The sequence below is a fragment of the Cydia fagiglandana genome, chromosome 14, assembly GCF_963556715.1.
Source record: "Cydia fagiglandana chromosome 14, ilCydFagi1.1, whole genome shotgun sequence".
Taxonomy (NCBI): domain Eukaryota; kingdom Metazoa; phylum Arthropoda; class Insecta; order Lepidoptera; family Tortricidae; genus Cydia; species Cydia fagiglandana.
In genome coordinates this window covers 19,007,865-19,024,812 of record NC_085945.1, presented here as the reverse complement: position 1 = coordinate 19,024,812, position 16,948 = coordinate 19,007,865, and the positions used below count along the sequence as shown (strand labels likewise).

The window sequence follows — 16,948 nt, the reverse complement described above, 5'->3', positions numbered from 1 at the left end:
AAAGTTATGCAAAAAATTAAACTCAATATTACACCAACAAATTTATTTATTAACTTTCTTCTTTTTCTTCCCGGGTTCTTTCTGGGTACTGACCTTCTCCGCTTTCCTCTTGATCTTGCTTATCTTCCCTATCACATCCTTGAACCTGTAATGAATAGTACGTGTTATAGTCGTTAGCTTTCAAGCTGGCCCTTACAGCTATTAACTAGTAGTAAACACTTTATTGCACAAAACAAGTACATAACACAGAGAGAATACAGTAAATGTGTACAAAGGCGAACTTATCCCGTTAAGGGATCTCTTCCAGCTAACCTTTAAGTAACCTTAGAGATACATATGAAATAACTCATTGCATATTGTAAGTAAAACCGCACATGCTATTTACCTGCATAAAAAAGCTGCGGTCACTTTAACCGGTTATTGAATTACAATTACTATGGGATTTGCAATAAGATTCAAAAATAACTAATCGAAAAATATATTGCGAGGCTGTGTGTGGTCCCTCGTAGCGAGTCGAACGCTACAGAACCAGTCTCTAAAATGTGTCATCGAGATGCGTCACAAAGGCCGAGTTGTTAGAGAGCGCACTTAACCTTTTGGACGCCAATGACCGATATATCCGTACCGCAGGTCCAACGCCAAAGACGGATTAATCGGTCACAGACCACAGAGCAACATAGACCTGCGTGTATATGCTATGCATTAAGTTCAATTTCGGTTTTGACACTTCGGTGACGTGGCGTCCGAGTGACAGCTTTTGTTTGACACGGCGTCGAAAAGGTTAATGGTAACATTCCATTTCTAACCGCAGCTGCATTACTGTTCATTTTAGTATGAAAATTGACAATGACAGCGACGCGTTCAGTACCGGGAGTGCAGCTGCGGTTAGAAATGGAATGTTACCATAACACTACAAATAAATAACCTGTCATCTTTCTTCATCAAGCTCTTGTTGACTTTCTTGAGCCCCTCTTTGATGCTGGCGTCTATGTCTTCAGGCTGGAGTCGATCTCCTGTCTCGTTCTTCACTTGCGACTGTAGTTGCTTGATTTTAGCTAATTTGGCCTTTTTGGCGGCCTTGATGCGCTTGCGACGCATTTCTTCTAATCTGTGGATAAAATCATGCATTGTAGGGAAAAATTAACAAATTAAGAAAATTAAGCGCAACAGGTGGTATCGTCTTGGGTCGTCCCATTATTTTTCGTCAAGTTCTTAAATTAGTCCTATTCTGCTTTCGTCACTCATTCTACATAGCCACCGACGAATGACGAACGTACAATGAGTGACGAAAGCAGAATAGCAAAGCAAAGCAGAACAGATTGGGTTAGTTAAACTATCATTTTCATCACTGACCCGGCTTCCATGGCATCAGGATCCACCCCAGCTTGGATCCACCTCTTCACCCTGTAGCTCCTCTTCCGCTCCTCAAACTCCTCATTGTCGAGCTGTGCCTCCTGCTCCCGCCGGGTGACGCTCACTGTTGTGAACACTTTTACTGCTTCGTCATCTGTAGATAATCATATTATGTCAGTGTAAAGTTCCTCAGTCGTAAAGTCAGTTTATAATAGGGAGTAGTGTAGTACTGCAATGTTCTGTCGCCAGTAAACCATAGAGTGACTTATACCAGGCGTGGCTCACTCCGCGATTTCGACGCTTTGCTACAGGTAGCTAAAAGTACATCCGTTCGGCCCCAATTTTGGGGTTTGCCATAAGCCGCGCGTGGCGCTGTCGCCACCTAGCGGCCATATCTGTGCTGATCGTAACAGACGCGTTTTGTTAGAGAGTGAGTCTTCTGTACTTAGTACTATTATTTATTCTGTGCTTATACATACTAGGCCTTAAACAGTTTTTTGACAAGTTTTCACTAACACATTGATGTATCAAGGCGGTCTGCCTCTCTATCGATCGAATAGGCAAGGGAGATAGAGAGGCAGAAACCGAACTTTCGATTTTCGTGTTTCGCGGTAGGCCCTGTGATTGTGCTGGTGACGCCCTCTGCGTTTTTTCGTAATATTCCCTATTGCTTGCCCTCAATTTTGAATTGAATATTTTATTTTTACTTACTTAATACTAACATAATACAAACCTTCAACCAGGCCTTAGCTGACTATAAAAACTTCTTACCAACCGCCTCAGTTAAACGCTAGCTATAACAGGTAGATGTCTTACCGTCAATTTTGAACTCGGTAAGTTTGGTGTTGATGTGCGCCTCGATCTCGCCCAGTCTCAGGATATCGTACGGCGTGATCAGCGAGATCGCCATCCCAGTGCGTCCCGCCCGCGCTGTTCGGCCCACCCTGGATAAATTTACTATTTTAAAATTTAAGTATCGGTGTGTCCCCGACGTTTAAGTATCGGTGGGTGGATAGAGTGGAGACAGATCTCCGGGAGCTCTGCGTCAGTAAAAGCTGGCGTGAATCCGCGCAGGAACGGGTAAAATGGCGTGCTCTTGTGTTGGAGGCCAAGACTCATTTTGGGTCATCGCGCCAAACTAGTAAGTTAAGTAGCGTACTTGAACTAAAAGGGGAGAGGCCCAGTCATGTCATGTTTAAATTTATAATTTAGACCACAAGTCGGAAGATACTTCGGTTTTGGTGAACATCAGATTGGTGAGCACGAGCGTGCATTTCAGTTTACCATGCTCACTTTCATTCAATAACGACTTATGGCATAGTAAATTGGGGTAACTTTACCTTCTTCTATAAGTTTGCCCCACCTGTGTATATACTCCCTAGGCTCCGTCGGCAGCTTATGATTAACCACCAGGTCCACCGTGGGTATGTCGAGCCCCCTGGCCGCCACGTTAGTGGCCACGAGCGTGCATTTGAGATTGCTCCGGAACTGCGCCAGCACGGACACGCGTTCCTTCTGCCGCATGAAGCCGTGGAGACACACGTTGTCCATACCGATGGCGTTTAGCATCATTGAGAGGACTTGGCATTCTCTGTTGTAAAATAGATGTGGGTGGATAACCTTTGTTTTTAGGTGTTCAGATATAACAAGCGCAGCGCGGCCGTCTAGTAACACAGGGCTTCGCAGTATATATTATGCACCAAAATGACAATTATGTTAGTTTTGAAACAGGTTTACATGCATGAATAAGGCAACAAAATTAATTCCAATAGTAAATTTTAACATTCAATCAAAAGAAAGCAATTGATTGCCGCGTGTATACAGACATATTTATAACAAAGGCATCGCGCTCTCGTCGCTTATATACTCTGGGGATACAGAAGGCCTACGTACGAATGTACAAGTGCGACAGAGAGGCAACACGTCGAACGTGGTTCGCGGTAGGAACTCAGGTTCCCAAGTTGCAATCCAAGGTGCAACCAGAGAACCACTAAATGAGAATACTTACTTTTTGGTATCAGTGAAAACCAGTACATGCGCGCTCGGTTTGGTCTCGCGATATTTCCTGAGAGCCTGCACTAGATACACGTCGCGAGCGTAAGCGGGGCATACCGCGTATCGCTGGTCCAGTGTGGAGACAGTCAGTTGAGAATCAGTTTCCTTCCATATTACCAGTTTCTGGAAACAAATACGCCATGAAATGATCAAACTGATAAACTGAGAAGTAAAAGATAGGCAAGGTACAACAAATCATATGAAGATACACTTTTTACAATATTTTATTCAATCCACAATTGACACAAGGTAGTCTTCAAAACAATTCGGTACATGGTGGGAAGAAGATGACAACATTGAAGAAATTTGACCTTAAAATAGAATTACATAAGGTTAAAATTTCTTCAATTCTACACCTTGAGTTAGCAACTTCTTTCCGTCATGTACGGAATTCATCCTCCATTATATAACTCGCGGGAAAAAATTGAAGAAATTTGAACCTTATGTAATTTTATTTTAAGTTCAAATTTCTTCGGTAGAATATTTCGAGTTATCAACTTCTTCCCGCCGTGTATGGAATTAATCATGTGTAAATGCCCTTAAATTGTAAATATTTTAGTGCTTTGATTGCACATTAATTTAAATTCTTAACTTACTTCTTTGTTCAAGGAAAGTATTTTAGAGTCCCTGACTTCATCTGAAATAGTGGCAGAGAAGAGTAAGTTCTGTCTCTTTGCCGGCAACACGCTGAATATTGTCTCCAAGTCATCTGTGAATGATTCACTAAATAGCCTGAAAACAACAAAATCGTATTTATTTATAGTAAGTGTATGTTTTGCACCACAGATGGACAGCCATAGTCACGAACTGGAAAGGCCCAGATGGTAAGTGCCGAAAAGGCAAACCAAACATGCGCTGCGTAGAAGACATGAAAAGAATGGCTGGTCCAAACTGGAAAAGAATAGCACCAAAACTGTGAAAAAGACGTCTTTGGAAGAGGCCTTCACCTAACGGGTTCCTACAAATTAAATTAACAAAATTATATTAACAAAGTTTATGTATAATGAAAGGAGATAAAAGGCTTTTTATTTATTTATTATGTTTTGTACATCATGCACATGCAAAATGTCCAGTGAAAAAAACCACTAAGTATAGATAAGACCTAGCCAGATCGATTTTTCGCCCTCGAGAAACCCCCATATTAGCAAATTTCATTGAAAACGTTACAACCACATGCACGCACTATATTAAATATTAATAGCAACTAAAATGGCTAAACTAAACATCTAAATCTAAGTTTTTGAAGTTGGTTCTAAACTTACCTGTCAGCTTCATCCAACACCAAATATTTGATCTTCTTTAAAGAGAATGTGTCACAGCCAGTGATGTGGTCGGCCAGGCGGCCCGGCATGGCTACCACTATGTGGGGTCTCTTGGCGAGCTTCAGGGACTCCTCCAGCTGGTCGGAACCACCGGTCACTATGCACACCCGGAGGGAGAGGGGCTGCCCGAGGATGGTGAATTGGTCTGCTATCTGTGTTTATTAAATTTAGTATTTGTTTAATTGTTATTTCTCAAAGTCTTAAATTCATATTTTCTTATATAAGCATTTTAAAATTAGTGAAATGAAAAATATAATTCATCTATGATCAAGATACTTAGTTACTAACAGACAATGCAAAGCCATAACTGTTAAGCTTAAATCTTGTAGAGTTGGATAATCTGAATATAACAAAGGATTTTTGGAAATTTAACCCCTAACCTTAAAGCGGGGCTCTCCAAACCCCGGCCCGCGGGCCTCCATTTATAAAGTTTTTTAAACAGTTTACAATACCTGGTATGCCAGCTCATGTGTAGGTGTTAAAACTAACGCAAAAATCCCATAAGGGTCCTCTGCCAAGTTCTGTAGGATGGGTAGAGCGAACGCGAACGTTTTCCCGGAGCCCGTCTTTGCTGCACCTATGCAGTCATTGCCTTCCAGTATCTCTTTGATACAACCTTTTTGGATTGGAGTTGGTGTCTTAATTCCTGAAAAGATAACAAAAAACTAGTTTACATAGTTTAGAACGGCAGCTGAGACTATTTTGCGATAAATTACAACGGCTAAATTATAATTATTTACGACAACAAATCGAGAGAACATACAACATACCAAGACTAAATAGTTGTTTTATAAGCCATTTCTTCACACCGAGAGCCGCAAATTCTTTTCCCTCGTTGTCTTCCATTGCTGTTGTATGTTATTTAGAAACATGGGACATAACAAATAAGAAATTAGTTTAATTTTTATCTGGTCAACACGTTTTTGAGTTTTTGTCACCACATGACAATGACAGCTGACATATAGTATAGTTTATTTTTACGTTTACGCACTCCGTTAGAGGCAAGAGTTGATCCAGCGTGTTCTATTCTAGCATTGATATTACATCATATAATAATTCAAATCTTTTTTATTAATTTATACCACATACTGTATTTTGCATTCAAATGATTTCACCGGGGCATTACGTGTCTAGTAGTTCAATTTAATTTTGTTTCAGAATAGTTCCGGTAAATTATTACGTTGAACGGAAAATACTACACGTAGAACGTAGAACGTAGAAATATACAAAACCAAAACAAAAATGGCCTTGCAAAGGAAATGTAATTGTAACCAATGAATTCTGTTGTCGCAAGTATATAATCCAATCCACTTCCTTCGTTCCATGGAAAAACTTTCTTACGTTGCGTTTTAGCCAATGACAGCGTTTCTCCTTCTTACAAAATATCAAATATTTACATTCGTTATCCCATCGTTAAATCGTTATCCACTCTGTGGCTGGCTGGACCGCGGGACCGTCACGCACACGGCGCGTGTCGCATATTATTTTCGGAATTATTTATTTCAACCGTTTCATTTGTGTTTATCTATTGATGTTATCACACGTGGCGTTCTACTACAGTTAGCGCTAGAATTACCTGTACACAGCGAATAATCGTCAGTGGCTTCATTACCTGATTTACGGCTTGAAGACATGAACATTTGAGCAGCTCGTATTCCGGGTATTCCATCCTAACTCAGTTACAGTAATAAGGAGTTTCCGTGCCGTTATACCTTACCGGTAAGTGTTCATCTTATTTATTAACAAACCTTATATTCTTCTAATTATGAAATAATGAAGAAGTGTTTCTTGTTCATTATAAAATCGATTGTAAAATACCCTGCATATCTACATATTAAATAAGTATGTAAGAAACAGTCGTAAGAGAAATTACGGTTTCTATTTGTGGCATGGTATTGAATTTTCGTCCAAGTGTTACAAAGTTGCACGTTAGTATTCGTGTTTAGTATTTTAGTTAGTACATGTAGTTTATACATGGTATATACCTATATAGGACATCGCGATCAGGAATAGGAACTAGGTCTCAGTTGCTACCTACGCAATCGTGTCTGTGTTCATGTATAACATGTGTATAACTGTAGTTCTAGTTGTTTACTCGGATGTATGCACCGACCGGCACAATGGCACCGTACGTACAGGAGACATGCATTGCAACATTAGAATGTCAAATTGTATCTTGCGCCCTTGAACTTAAATAATCTTGTAATCTATAGGCTTATAAAGATTTACCTAATGAAGTTTTATCATATAATAATTTACTATCAAACAGATAAAATAAAAGAAAGGTCAATAGTTGCTACTCTGGCTTAAAAGTAATAAAACAGGTCAGTTTGTATCTACCTACTTCATTATATTGTTTACAATCTTCAACTAACCTACAGGTTAAAATGATACAATTAACACAGTATTATTTTATCTAACAACCACAACAAAAAGTATTCATTAATTAAGTCTCCTTTGTTATCCTTATGAATACATATCTTAAGTATTTTTGTACTTATGATAAGTTTATTTATACTAAATATTCAATATGCATGGATGTATGTGCTACCTTTACTATTTTCTGTCCTACAAACATCTTGCTTGGATCCAGCCAGAAAAATTTTTTCTCAACCATTTTTAACTTTTCATACTGCACCCGTTTAAAATATTATAGCTGCAAACATTTATCCCGCCCTAATATTGCTCATACATGTGTAAAAACCGGGCAAGTGCGAGTCGGACTCGCGCACGAAGGGTTCCGTACCATAATGCAAAAAAAAAAAAAACAAAAAAAAGCAAAAACAAAAACGGTCACCCATCCAAATACTGACCACTCCCGACGTTGCTTAACTTTGGTCAAAAATCACGTTTGTTGTATGGGAGCCCCATTTAAATCTTTATTTTATTCTGTTTTTAGTATTTGTTGTTATAGCGGCAACAGAAATACATCACCTGTGAAAATTTCAACTGTCTAGCTATCACGGTTCGTGAGATACTTACAGCCTGGTGACAGACGGACGGACGGACAGCGAAGTCTTAGTAATAGGGTCCCGTTTTACCCTTTGGGTACGGAACCCTAAAAAATGTCATTTAGTTGCTTAGGTTGGTATTCCACCTGTCCAATATCTAGGTCCAATGTGCATTGCATCTCACTCTCTCACGCAAAATGTGAGATGTAAATACACATTGGACAAGTTGAATACCACTCTTAAGAACTTGCACATTAACGTAATTTGAAAATGTTACAGATAGTACAGTCATTATAGATTTTGACCCGTGAATAATTAGTTCTTGGATTTTTTTTTCGTAGGTCCCTCGGGGGGTCACTGGGAGTGTAAATTCAAAAAGTAGGCTGAATCAGGCTCCTGCGTATATTCGAAAAATGTTTTTTTTCCAAAAAAAACGGTTTTTCTTCAATAACTCGGCCATTTTTGATTTTACAGTAAAACCGTAAGGACAAAAATTGTAGGAAATTTGATTCTCTACAAGTTAGTCCAGTCATTATATCCAAAAAACCGTCCCTTCCCGTGAATAATCAGTTCTTTGATTTTTTTTCGTACGTCCCTCGGGGGAATCACTGGGAGTGTAAATTCAAAAAGTAGACTGAATCAGGGTCCTGTGTATATTCGAAAAACGGTTTTTCTTGAATAACTCGGTCATTTTTGTTTTTACAGTAAAACCGTGAAGACAAAAATTTTAGAAAATTTGATTCTCTACAAGTTTGGTCCTCACAATTTTTCTTCTAGGATCGATAGTTTGGAAATAAAATTTAAAAAAAGCGACAAATTCAAAATATTTTCAACATCTCGTTTATTTTCAACTTTACGACATAAATGAAGAGGACTAAACTTGTAGAGAATCAAATTCTGAACAATTTTGGTTCCCACCTTCTTTCCCCCAAAATCGATATTTTAGAAATTAAACCTGAAAAACGCGACAAATTCAAAATATTATCATTATCTCCTATGTTCCACGCTTTACGGCATAAATGAAGGGAAACAAAGTTGTAGAGAATCAAATTCTGAACAATTTTTGTCCTCACGGTTTTACTGTAAAATCAAAAATGACCGAGTTATTCAAGAAAAACCGTTTTTCGAATATACACAGGACCCTGATTCAGTCTACTTTTTGAATTTACACTCCCAGTGATTCCCCCGAGGGACGTACGAAAAAAAATCAAAGAACTGATTATTCACGGGAAGGGACGGTTTTTTGGATATAATGACTGGACTAACTTGTAGAGAATCAAATTTCCTACAGTTTTTGTCCTTACGGTTTTACTGTAAAATCAAAAATGGCCGAGTTATTGAAGAAAAACCGTTTTTTTGGAAAAAAAAACCATTTTTCGAATATACGCAGGAGCCTGATTCAGCCTACTTTTTGAATTTACACTCCCAGTGACCCCCCCCGAGGGACCTACGAAAAGAAACTCCAAGAACTAATTATTCACGGGTAGGGTCGGTTTTTTGGATATAATGACTGTACTAAGAAAAGTTTCCACAACTACTTCGTTTTTCAACTTCAACTAATTTTTAAAGGAAAGATAATCTTAAACAGTAGTGCAATATAAAGATGGCTGATAAATGAAATTTAGGCATTTTGGTGATTTGTCAATAACATCTCTGGTATAGTACTTTACATAGTTAATGGCTCATCATAGGGGTTGTGCACAAATCACGCGAGGTGTTTTCGGCTAATTTTTAGGGTTCCGTACCCAAAGGGTAAAACGGGACCCTATTACTAAGACTTCGCTGTCCGTCCGTCCGTCTGTTACCAGGCTGTATCTCACGAACCGTGATAGCTAGACAGTTGAAATTTTCACAGATGATGTATTTCTGTTGCCGCTATAACAACAAATACTAAAAACAGAATAAAATAAAGATTTAAATGGGGCTCCCATACAACAAACGTGATTTTTGACCAAAGTTAAGCAACGTCGGGAGGGGTCGGTACAGTCAGCAGCAGAAGTCGCTATACACTCCAGGTGCTCAAAGAGAGGTAAACGTTTAAACTGTCAAAAAGTTGTTGACTGTCATGGCAGCATTTACTTGTGAGCGCTCAACATGTCACAAATATCTTAACAGACGCTATTCAATAATTTCTACACTTACAACAAATCATTGATACCTTAGCTGTCAAAGAACCACTGGTATCTAAGCGGTCAACGTGTCAAATATATCTGAACAATATGGAAAAATAGACGTTTAAAGTATACATGTATGGTCGTATATTGAATGAATAATAGCTATGCTAATTTCAGGTAAAAGCGTTTTGACAATCATCGAAAGCAGTACAGTCTTGTCATCACATACATCTATCTCACGTTTTGCCCTTCAACCATTGACAGAGGCCTGTCAGTCAGCTTACTGCAAACTATTTCTTTTATTTAATAGAATCATCAATACGAATGAGTGACACATAGCGAAAGCTAACTGAAGCCGAATTTAGAGCCAATTGTCAAGGCACGTTGTGGTCTTGTTACTAAGGCGTTTGCTTTTCAAAGCAGAGACCGCGGGTTCAAATCTCAGTCGGAGGCACCTAGAGATTACAGTTTTTTTTTGGGTTTCATTTCTATTACGAGTATTACTTAATTTGTGGCTTTATATTAATTTCGCATAAGTTTATGTTTTTTTGAAGATATGTCACATGTAGCGTATGTCATCATCATCATCATCATCATCTCAGCCATAAGACGTCCACTGCTGAAGATAGGCCTCCCCCTTGGACCTCCATTCGTACCGGTTGGAAGCCACCCGCATCCAGCGTCTTCCGGCGGCTTTAACAAGGTCGTCCGTCCATCTTGTGGGTGGACGTCCTACGCTGCGTTTGCTAGTCCGTGGTCTCCACTCGAGCACTTTTCGACCCCATCGGCCATCTTCTCTGCGCGCAATGTGGCCTGCCCATTGCCACTTCAGCTTGCTAATCCGGTGAGCTATGTCGGTGACTTTAGTTCGTCTACGGATCTCCTCATTTCTGATTCGATCACGCAGAGAAACTCCGAGCATAGCCCTCTCCATAGCTCGTTGAGCGACTTTGAATTTTGAGATGAGGCCGATAGTGAAAGACCACGTTTCGGAGCCGTAAGTCATCGCTGGTAACACACATTGATTAAAGACTTTCGTCTTGAGGCACTGAGGTATGTCGGACGAAAAGACATTACGTAGTTTCCCGAACGCTGCCCAACCGAGTTGGATTCGGCGGTTGACCTCCTTCTCGAAGTTGGACCTACCTAATTGGACTACTTGTCCTAGGTAGATGTACGAGTCAACAACTTCGAGTACCGAGTTCCCAACAGAGACTGGGATGGGCACAACATTGGCATTTGACATAAGTTTCGTCTTGTCCATGTTCATTTTCAAGCCCAACCGTTGCTGAGTTCCTCCATCGACTTTGCCATGACTACGATATCGTCGGCAAACCGAAGGTGAGTGATGTATTCGCCGTTGATGTTGATGCCAAGTCCTTGCCATTCCAGGAGCTTGAAGGTGTCTTCCATTACGGCAGTAAACAGTTTCGGAGAGATAACGTCTCCCTGCCTTACGCCTCTCTCCCTGCCTTACGCCTCTACGACGTATGTACGACTTTCTAACAGGATGTTGTAGGTTTGAACCCGCAGTGGGCGTTCCTTAGATTACTCCTGTGCGGAATGCCATTTGATGTTTACTGCTAGGTTATACTGGTTATACTAACAATAAGTTCAAAGATATTGCAGTACGTATCAGAACGAAAGGCCAAAAAAGAGACCCATTAATGTTCAGGTCACACTGAACAACTTCCACCACGGGACCAACCCCGAAAACGCGGAAAAATAATTGGAAGTTTCATACATTTTGCTGGTATGATGTTGAAATTTTCTATGGGAGAATAAATTTTTTTCCGGGGTTTCGGGGTTGGTTCCATAGCAAAAGCTGCTCAGCATACCCAAACATCAATGGGTCTCCCCCCCCGGCCCCTCGCTCCGATACATACCGTATATAACTCCGTATACTCTATCCTGTCTGCTAAGTTGTAAAAACTAAATTCGTCATTCCTATGGTCAACAGTTAGCATATTACGTAGGTATATGCATGGCAGTGATGGTTTTATCGCATAGGTACATCTATAGAAGAGGAGGCACCGTTCCTGCGGATCATGAGTCCAACCAACAAAATAAAGAGAGGAGTCATAGTTGGATATGCCTGCCCGTGCTCCTCACGTGGGGCCACGGCTAGCCTCTATTACAAAGCCATAAGGTTTAAATGTCAGATTGGGACAGTGAACGTTTAAGTTTCAATTCTATTATTTTCTCCTTCGTTCTTTGATCGATGCGGAGCATCGTATTTTAGTACTATACAGGGCGTCCCACGGCGATGCCACATGGAGGGAAAGTACCTTAAATATCATAGATAGCATATTTTGCTGAAAGAAGACTTCATTTTATTTTTAAAACTTAGTTAAATTGCATTCATACTTTTTTAATTTTTTTTTTTTAATGTATGGAAAAAAATTATTGCGTCATTGGAGGAAAAGTACGTTAATTATTGTAAATGAACATCTTACTGAAAGAAGACATTATTTCGATTTAAAAAAACAAGTTGAATTGCATTTTAAATAATTTCATGGTTAAACCGGGAATCGAACCCGCTACACGAGAAAAAAAAATACCTTGTAGCAAAAAAATAATTCTAACATTGAAGCCTTTCGATCGGTATGACAAAGCTACAAGGTATTTTTTTTTCTCGTGTAGCGGGTTCGATTCCCGGTTTAACCATGAAATTATTTAAAATGCAATTCAACTTGTTTTTTTAAATCGAAATAATGTCTTCTTTCAGTCAGATGTTCATTTACAATAATTAAGGTACGTTTCCTCCAATGACGCGATCATTTTTATCCATACATTTTTTTTCAAAAAAAATTAAAAAAGTATGAATGCAATTTAACTAAGTTTTAAAAATAAAATGAAGTCTTCTTTCAGCAAAATATGCTATCTATGATATTTAAGGTACTTTCCCTCCATGTGGCACAGAGATGGGCATTAATCGATTAACTTTTTAATCGACTAATCAATCGATTAAAAAAGTTAATCGTCAAAATTAATCGGCGATTAATTTAATCGCGATTAATTTAGTCGACCTAACATACGATTGAAATTGAATTAATCTTAATATTAATCGATTAAATTTCTCGATTAACTCTCGATTGAAAGTAGACAGGACACTGGTGGTCATTTTTATACAAAAATCAGTCAGTGTGAGTGTGTTTGATTTTTAGTTACATACGTAACTAAAAATCAAAACTTCTTGCGTACACATTAAAAACCATTCCAGTGTTATAAATGTGCTTCAATAGTATAGGATGGTTACATTGGTTACTATAATAATGCGGATAACTTAGCGCGGCATCTCTAGGTAAGGGTTTAGGGCTTGTAGCGCAGGTATAAAAATTAGAAAGAGAACGACGTATGTGTATGAAAGAGCAAACACATTACTTACCTCTTATCAGTTGTTTTCTATAAGGTTTCAACTTGTCAATGCAGTAATAACGGATACTATCCTATCGAAGACGGTCGAAATTAATAGTCTCCAAGTGAACATACATAAAAATTCGTCTGTTACTTATATTATTTATAAATGTTTCAGACGAATTAGGCACCTCGTCCTTTTTTTTTAAGTCGGTTAAAAAGACCATATGTATTGCTAAAATTAATCGAGAGAAAATTAATCGAACTAATTAATCGATTAAAAAAATTAATCGCCGGTAATTAGTCGACGATTAATTTAATCGTGACAATATTAGTCGGAGCTTTTCGACTAAAATTAATTAATCGTCACTTTTAATCGTTGCTCGCGATTAAGTCGGTTAATTTTAATCGTTAATCGTCAGTCGATTACATTTTGCCCAACTCTGATGTGGCATCGCCGTGGGACACCCTGTATAGTATATTTTAGTACAATAAGCGGGCTAAATAAATATATTAACATATAATATGCTCTACGATTTGGAAGAAACGGCCGCCTATGACAGTTAAAATAAAAAACCGATCATTCCCGTAGGACCTACTTATTTATTGTCTAAGTTTGACACTTGACGATAAAATACTTCTTTAAGAAAGGAGGTGTCAATTCGTAGCTGCTACAGTATTTATTTAAACAGACAAAAAGTTAAACAGATAAAATGTTGATGCTTAGTTACCATTGAAATAACAACTGCTTAGCAACTGGTGGCACCCTAGCTGCTGACGTACGTGATTGGCAGTGCGTGTAGGTATTAATGACAGCAGCTTGAATTTGAGTGCTTAGTTACCACTGACATTCTAACCGTTATTGTCATTGTGATTAAATAAGGGTGTATGTGTTAAAGAAAAACTCAGAAGTTAAGATATATGTGACGAACTGAAAGCCTACGCTAAAATGACAACTTAGATGTCCTTATTTTTGTGACGATTGAAGTGTATATGTTTTCTTGGACACCTTGCCCGCTCAGGTATATCTGCTGCTGACTGTACTTGGATGGGTGACCGTTTTTTTTTGCTTTTTTTTTATTGCATTATACGGAACCCTTTGTGCGCGAGTCCGACTCGCACTTGCCCGGTTTTTGACATTTGGTGAGGTTTTTGGCTACCCCCCCTCCGCCCACACAACGTGTATTTTTTTGAAATTTATTCATTCGACCTAATTTTAAGATAAATAGTCTTGTATATAGAAAATCGTGATTATTTTTATATTTTCGTTAAATAGACTCGCTATTTTGAAGAGCAGAGTGAAGATCTATGTTTAAAGAAACTGAGAAAAGGTATCTATTTTCTTAGTTTCGTTCACTGTAGAAAAATACACGTGAGGTTTCCTTTATAGCCCCCTCCCCCAACGTGATCTATCGTGATTTTTTCGTGATCCGCCCCTCCCCCTTAAAGCCCTTAGCTGTAATGCCTTATATCATTTAATCATTCAAGTGATTTACCTAAATTAAACTGGTTGGATGATTGCGGTATGTTGAATATTTCATCATGCACATTGCACTTTTAGCTTTCATATCCTCTCGTAGGAAGGATATTATTGATAATAGAAAATTCATGAAGCAATAGACATCCTCTTGGGGGGAGGATATTTTCGATCGCAAAATTTTCCCCGCGTACAAATACAGTCGTCTTTAGATATAACCAGGCGTGGTTCACTCCGCGATTTCATCGCTTTGCTACAGGTAGCTAAAAGTCCATCCGTTCGGCCCCAATTTTGGGGTTTGCCATAAGCCGCAAGTGCAAGCTATACATAATATAATGAAAAAGCATGCGAGTCTAACATTTCGGATTATGAGCCTAAAAGCGATTCAATAAGTTCCTCTTTACGAGCAAATGTGTTGAAAAATTTATATGAAAACTGGCAACACTTATTTTGAATCAATGGTCCTCGTAATGCGGAGATGAAATAAAAAGTTGATAATTTTCCGAAATAAAAAGTAAATGTTACACTTTCTTCTGAAAGTCGCGATCTATTATCTAACTATCTGTATATAGGTATATATATATATATATAGTCGTTTTCTTCATTGCTAAAGGTCGTGTCCGTCTTGAAGTTTTGCGATGACCTCTGTCACCAATCGCTTCCATCCCACCCTGCTCTATATAAATATATTAGAATCTCTATATAAATTAGATAAATATCACATGCACATTTTCCTACTATCTCAACTACAACTAAAGCCTATTTAATCAGCATGCAACAGAGTTGCATCTTTCAGTGTCATATAAGTACCAACGTTAACTGACTTATTATATACCTTATTACAAACACGTAAGGTTCACCGATACTCAGTTGAGAGTGCTAACTGCTGTATAATACTTGGGTATGTAGGTATTCCGTTGATATGCTCCATTCATTAGTCGGTCAAAGTCCAAGGCAAAGATATACGCAGATCAAAGTCACTTTCAGAAAGAAAATGAACTTTTGTTTAACAAAATCCGGGATATTTGTAAGGAGGTCTATAAAAGAGCGGCTTCCAAATTGTATTTTTTGCATTCCGTACCTCGAAAGGAAAATAAACGGAGCCTTGTAGCGTGTGTCTGTCTGTCTGCCTGTTTGTCCGCAGAAATTAAACAAACATTTTTGCTGTCTGTGTATCTTACTCGTTTCTATCGCCATCTATTGAACGAAAGTTGATATATGATATTAATCTTCATAAATTACGTTTCTGTAGAAGTGTAGACTACCCGAAAGGTCAACGAACTCATGTAACCATTTGCTCAATTTATATGCAAGCAATCGTAACCCTCATTGTGTGAGTGCCCTTTTCTAACTCAAAGAATATTAATTAGTTTGTGTAATTACTCATATAATTACTTAATTAGGTGTAGTTATAATTGAACTAGACTACCAATTTGATTCCTAGGTCACTATAGAACCATGTCGCAATTATTCAATTTGATTCTTCTACTACAACGCTTGTAGAGTGATGAATGTCATGTATCTAGATGTTAAAGCGACAAGGTTGTGTATACTGGCATAGGAATAAATTGGTTGAAAGTAGCTAGATTAGTGAAAATGAGCCACCCTCAAAAAAAAAATAGCGTAATCCGCTGAATCCAGCGGAGCGGAGGAGAGATGTAGATTACAATACAACCAATGCTATTGGTTGTTCCTCGTCTCCACTAGTCTCCGCCTCAGTAGAAACGCATGCAGCCTTAGGCTTCGTATAGCTACTTCTGTGGCTCACTGTACGTCAATCAATTTTATTATAAATATATTATTTGTTGCAGAACGCAAAGATGGTTGTGCTGAGGAAACTTGTGCCGCTGGCGAACAATGGACTGCGGAGCAAAGGAAATGTAAGTATATGCCGGGTGGCAAATAACGAAATTTCAGCTTTCGATGTGCATCCCTCTAATAGGCAAAAGGGTCGTATATACATACACATTTTATGATATGGTTAACTCGTTCACATCTTTCCATAAAGTTAGGAGAATCTAAAGCCTCACACTTACAGGCGGGATAATTTTTTTCATTATTTGAGATTCGAATAAAAATTTGATATACATTGTACGCGGGTCGTCAACTTTTGTTGTTTTGTCCACAGAAGATACCTTTTTCTGAAATGTGTCTGACCCAATAAGAATGCACTTCCATCACGTGACTTCCAAATGATCATACGTGAATATTCATGTGACATAATAGCATAGTTTTGGACGGGTGTTCACCCGAGTCTCAGCCGATCAGCCGACCGCCGCGTGTGCAGACCGGTGTATTATTAATTTCGCACGTGAGCGG

The 16,948-nt window shown here is 38.7% G+C and overlaps 2 protein-coding genes across 2 annotated transcripts in view; one reads left to right on the top strand and one right to left on the bottom strand.

Moving 5' to 3' along the window:
* Positions 1-28: 28 nt before the first annotated feature.
* On the bottom strand, positions 29-5,634 carry LOC134670876 (probable ATP-dependent RNA helicase Dbp45A). Its single transcript, XM_063528691.1, has 10 exons — positions 5,501-5,634; positions 5,183-5,376; positions 4,671-4,882; positions 4,005-4,140; positions 3,362-3,531; positions 2,717-2,944; positions 2,170-2,297; positions 1,354-1,507; positions 926-1,108; positions 29-145 (listed from the first exon to the last, which is right to left on the bottom strand). Exons 1-10 carry the CDS (start codon positions 5,574-5,576, stop codon positions 43-45), a joined length of 1,584 nt encoding a protein of 527 aa, XP_063384761.1. The 5' UTR covers positions 5,577-5,634; the 3' UTR covers positions 29-42.
* Positions 5,635-6,160: 526 nt separating this feature from the next.
* LOC134670926 (uncharacterized) overlaps positions 6,161-16,948 on the top strand; it is a 42,011-nt gene continuing 31,223 nt past the window's right edge. Inside the window, exons 1-2 of the mRNA XM_063528759.1 lie at positions 6,161-6,449; positions 16,441-16,509. Of these exons, the coding sequence (XP_063384829.1) occupies positions 16,450-16,509 (60 nt within the window). The 5' untranslated portion in view covers positions 6,161-6,449; positions 16,441-16,449. The remainder of the gene's footprint in view (positions 6,450-16,440; positions 16,510-16,948) is intronic.

Coding starts and splice junctions, on each gene's coding strand:
- LOC134670876 (XM_063528691.1), bottom strand. CDS start 5,576: ATGGAAGACAACGAGGGAAAAGAATTTGCGGCTCTCGGTGTGAAGAAA. Junction 1,508..2,169: donor TACCGAGTTCAAAATTGACG/GTAAGACATCTA, acceptor GATTATCTACAG/ATGACGAAGCAGTAAAAGTG. Junction 146..925: donor TTGATGAAGAAAGATGACAG/GTTATTTATTTG, acceptor TATTCATTACAG/GTTCAAGGATGTGATAGGGA.